This window comes from Mus pahari, chromosome 14 (genome assembly GCF_900095145.1).
Source record: "Mus pahari chromosome 14, PAHARI_EIJ_v1.1, whole genome shotgun sequence".
Taxonomy (NCBI): Eukaryota; Metazoa; Chordata; class Mammalia; order Rodentia; family Muridae; genus Mus; species Mus pahari.
This window is the reverse complement of record NC_034603.1, coordinates 50618307-50623529: the sequence shown is the minus strand read 5'-3', so window position 1 is coordinate 50623529 and position 5223 is coordinate 50618307. Positions and strand designations below refer to the sequence as shown.

Genomic DNA, 5223 nt, shown 5'->3' with positions numbered 1-5223 from the left:
AGAGAGAGAGAGAGAACCCAGGCTTCTTCAGGTCTAGCCTGGCCCATGGTGTATGTGGAGGTGTGGGTGGGAGGCATCACAATGGCCCCTCCATTCCTTTTCCTATTGTAGCTCGCTCAGGTCTAGAGGGAAGTGTACCTACATGCAGCACTGGGACAGAGTGAGCTGAAAACTACCTGTGGGAAGCTGACTAGAAATCTGACTCAGCACCTCCAATAGTTGCAACAGCACTTCCATTACCTGGGACTATGTAAGCAATGCATATTGTCAGGCCTCCCTCAAACCCTCTAGGGATGGAGTCTAGGTGTTACTAAGGTGGCCTGTAGGAACATTCCTGCCAGAAGCCCTTGGAACACACTGAGGCTGTTCACTTCGACACTTCCCAGTTCCAGCATAACATCAACTGAAAGTAACCTTTCTCTCTGAATTCCTGACAAACATGACCCGTCATCGGACTCTCTTCTGCATTGAACAGGGAAGCAATGAAGCCCATTTCATCTCGCACTGAGGCTCCAAAGATGCACGCCCTCCTGCCGCCCTTCCTAAACCATGAACTAGAGGTCAGAACACAGGGGCGATTCTTTCACACCCCCCACAGAGCTTACTCAGTTCGGTGTCTACACCGTAAGCCTTTGCCCAGAGAAAAACATACCACAGCTGTGGAATCGCCAACAGTGTGTTCACAAACGAACGGAGCCTCCGGCACATCCAGGACCACAGAAGACTCAGAGTGTGTTGAGGAGGTGTCTGTGTCCAGGGCAGGGTTGTCAAGGTCCAATAGGCCCCTGGTGGCTATTTGGGACTTAGATGAACGGGGGCAGATGGCCAGATTATCCTTCTCTGTGTTCTTGACTACTGATGCTAAACTGAGCTTGTTCAGCTCACCCTCCAGGATGCCGGCAAAGAAGCTGCTATTGGGCTGGGTCACAGCCATCTTGATGGGGTTCGTCAGCGTGGACTGAATCAGGGACATACTCGTGTCATCCGAGCTGTACTCAGAATCTTCCACTGGCATCTGCATCCTGGGGCAGGAAGGATAGGACATTAGATGGAGGAGTCAGGTGTCACGTGGGGCTGCCCCAACGTATCCAGCCTGAGGAACCCCGAACACATGCTCTGGGGGGGCTCAGCTTATCTGTATCCCCAACTGTGAGAAAGCTTGAGACAAGCTCGGCAGCAGCAGGGCCTGACATTCACAGGGTGCTCACCAAGAGGGCACATTCTTGACCCCTGGTCCCCAGTGGGGACAGGAGCCGCATTTTAAATACGATCTTCAGATGTTTCTGACCTTAAGTGTTCCGAGAAGCACAAAGTTTGAAACTGCTAAAATTGAGTCCTCCCACCCAAATGGGGTGCAAGTGATCCAGCCAACTGACCAGACTGAAGGGAAATGTCTGCAAGTACCTAATAAGAAGGCAGTAAATTAAGCTAATTTCTTTGCTAATGCTTCTTTACTATTACTTCATGTTTAATGTAATTTTATTTACTTACATTTTAATGACATCTAACACTATTAATTATGAAGCATGTGGAATTAATAGTCTGTACTATGTGATATATTGGAGGAATTATCTGGTTCCACTGGGTATGGTGGCACAAACACACTTGTAATTCTAGCACCCCAGAGGCTGAGGCAGGAGGATCAAATGTCCCAAGCCAGTCTGGGCAATATAATGAGACCCTTGACAAGAGAGAGAGAGAGAGAGAGAGAGAGAGAGAGAGAGAGAGAGAGAGAGAGAGAGAGAGAGAGAAGCAAACGAACAAACAAAAACTATTGTTCCTCTGGTGCCTTCAGTGATAATCTCCCATAAACCCCTAGGTTTGAATGCTTGGTCCCCAGTTAGTGAAACTGTTAGGGAAGGATTAGGAGGTGTGGCCTTGTTGAAGGAGGTGTGGGTTTGGTGGAGGAGACCGTGACTATGTGTGGGGTTTGAGGTTTCAAAAGCTAGCCCTATCCTCCCCCAACCCTACTCCATCACCGGTTGGTGGGTTTCAGATGTAAGAGCTCAGATATTTCTCCAGCACCACACCTGCCTGCCTGTCAGCCTGCTTCCTGCCATGATGATAACAGACTGGCCCTCAGACACTGTAAACAAGCTTGCAATTAAGTTCTTCCTCCTTCTGTCTGCTGCCTTGGCCATGGGGCCTCCTCACGGCAATAGAACAGTGACTAAAACATCACCCATTTCTAAGTTTTGTCTTGTTTTAATTAGGGAGTATTTTAGACACACACCAAAAGTAACATGTTACACTTTCAGGAATTAAGATATATTGGCCTTACTAACACCCCCTGGACACCTCTCCTCTCAAAGTCCATATGAGATGCCAAATCTTTTAAATTTAGACTACCTGATCTAGGTTTGAACTCAGGTAAACTCAGGTAAACAGGCTGGTACCTAGCATGAGTCTCCAAGTTGCCCCCCAACAAAACCCGAGCCTAGCTCCAGTCTTCAGGTTACCCCCCAACAAGACCAGTATCTCCAGGTTACCCCCCAACAAGACCAGCATCTCCAGGTTACACCCCCAACAAGACCAGCATCTCCAGGTTACACCCCAACAAGACCAGCATCTCTGGGTTATGCCCCCCAAAAAGACCTGCATCTCCAGGTTATTCCCCCAACAAACCTGCCCCCCAGGTTACAAATCCAACCCCTGCCTAACAACCACCACTGTACAGGAGAGCACCAGCCAATTATGTTAAAGGCCACAGTAGCTTTCCAATCAGATGTTTGCACACGTATTCCCTGCTTGCTGCTTACTATAAAGCCTCCTTGCCCCACAGACATTTGGGGCGTACAACCACCACCAAAACTGTCCTGCGTGACAGTGGTGCCTTGGGGGCAGCAGAGCTAGCTCAAAGGGAATAAAGACCCTGCTGTGAGTTGCATCAGATAGGCTCCTATCTGTTTTGGGGGGGGATCAGGCTGGCCTCGAACTCAGAAATCCTCCTGCGTTTGCCTCCCCAGTGCTGGGATCAAAGGCGTGTGCCACCACACCCGGCCAGTATGTGTCCTTTTAGGCTTTGCTGCATATGTATGTTAACCTGAGGCAAGCCCTATTACTCTGTATGTTTCACATGTCTCTAGACTCTCTATGAATAAACGGGACCATCCAGTGGTCCCTATCCAAAACCTGGCTTTTGCTCCGTGTCATGCTTTGATTTGTCTGCACTCACACATGCGGCAGAGGCTTCGGCTGTTTGTCTGTATCATGGGGTTTTTGTTGTTGTTGTTGTTGCTTTTTAATTTATGTGCGTTGGCACTTTACCTACATGTATGTATGTGTATACCACATGCATACGGAGGCCAGCAGAGGACATTGGATCCACTGGAACTACAGTTACAGATAATTCTGACATCATGTGGATGCTGGGAACCCAACCCTGGTCCTCTAGAAGATCAGCCACATTTAAGTCTAAGCCATCTCTCCAGTCCCTGCATGGAAATGTGTATTGTTGTTATCCTTTGCTGTTACAAAGGAAATCTATGACCCTGCATTGTCTTGGTGATGAAGTGTACCAATCAAAACAAAAAATAGCTTTTGAGGGCTGGTGAGATGGCTCAGCAAGTAAGAGCGCCCGACTGCTCTTCCAAAGGTTCAGAGTTCAAATCCCAGCAACCACATGGTGGCTCACAACCATCCTTAACAAGATCTGACTCCCTCTTCTGGAGTATCTGAAGGCAGCTACAGTGTACTTACATATAATAAATAAATCTTTAAAAAAAAAAATAGCTTTTGAATCCTTAAAATCAAGTTTGATTGATGCATACCTATAACTAAAACTAAACATCAAGACCTATCGATCCTTGCCTGTGATGTGCTTTGCGGCGTCTGGATCTGTGTCTAGATATTATTTTCATTTTGGTTTCTACCAGCTAAGATTTACTGGTGTGTAAACAGGTCCCACTCTACCTTTCTATCTTAGTCTACTCCAGTTTACAACTTCCTGTTTGCTGAACGAGCCATATGCCCTCCCTCACCTCTAACCCACAAACTCCTGAGTCAGCTGGATGAGTCTAGAACACTCACCCCTCAGCCCACACCGGACATTTAAAGCAGATGTCCTTTAAGTCCGGTATGTGTAGGCTGAAGTGTCAGGACGCTGGCATCGTTTATTCAGACTGTCCTAAGAATCTCCATTTCAGAGTCCTCTACTGGAGCTGGGCAGTGGTGGCACATACCCCAGCACTCAGGAGGCAAAGGCAGGCAGATCTCTGAGTTAGACACCAGCCTGGTCTACAGAACAAGTTCCAGGACAGCCAGGGCTACACAGAGAAACCTTGTCTCAAAAATCAACCAATCAGGAGCTGGAGAGATGGCTCAGTATGTTTTCTGTTGTTGTTTTGTTTTTCGAGACAGGGTTTCTCTGTGTAGCCCTGGCTGACCTAGAACTTACTCTGTAGACCAGGCTGGTCTTAAACTCAGAAATCCACCTGCCTCTGCCTCTCAAGTGCAGGGATTAAAGGCGTGTGCCACCACGCCCGGCATGAAACCTTTTAAAAAAGAAATTATAAACTGGGGCTGAAGAGATGGCTCAGCACTTAAGAATATCAGTTCTGTTCCAGAAGACCTGGGTTCAATTCCCAGCACCCACATGGCAGCTCACACTTGTCTGTAACTCCAGTTCTGGAGAATCCAACACCATCACATAGACATGCATGCAGACAAAACACCAATGCAAATGAAATAAAAATAAATTTAAAAGCCGGGCGTGGTGGCGCACTCCTTTAATCCCAGCACTCGGGAGGCAGAGGCAGGCGGATTTCTGAGTTCAAGTCCAACCTGGTCTACAGAGTGAGTTCCAGGACAGCCAGGGCTATACAGAGAAACCCTGTCTCGAAAAAACAAAATAAATAAATAAATAAAAAACCAAATATAATAAAAATAAATTTTTAAAAAAAGAAATTACAGGATCTGGAGGAATGGCTCAGCAGTTCAGAGCACTGACTGTTCTTCCAAAGGTCCTGAGTTCAATTCCCAGCAACCACACGGTGGCTCCCAACCATCTGGAACAGGATTTGATGTCCTCTTCTGGAGTATCTGAAGACAGTGACAGTGTACTCACATACCTAAAACAATTTTCTTTTTGTTTTTTTTGAGACAGGGTTTTTTTTTATTATTTTTATTATTTTTTTTTTTTTTTTTTTTTGGTTTTTCGAGACAGGGTATCTCTGTATAGCCCTGGCTGTCCTGGAACTCACTTTGTAGACCAGGCTGGCCTCG

General features: G+C 46.9%; 1 protein-coding gene across 1 annotated transcript in view; it reads right to left on the bottom strand.

The window, feature by feature from the left end:
* The window catches only part of Fndc8 (fibronectin type III domain containing 8), a 7727-nt gene that overhangs the window by 1369 nt on the left and 1135 nt on the right, over nucleotides 1-5223 (bottom strand). The window contains exon 2 of the mRNA XM_021214106.1: nucleotides 653-1022. Coding sequence (XP_021069765.1) covers nucleotides 653-1022 — 370 coding nt within the window. The remainder of the gene's footprint in view (nucleotides 1-652; nucleotides 1023-5223) is intronic.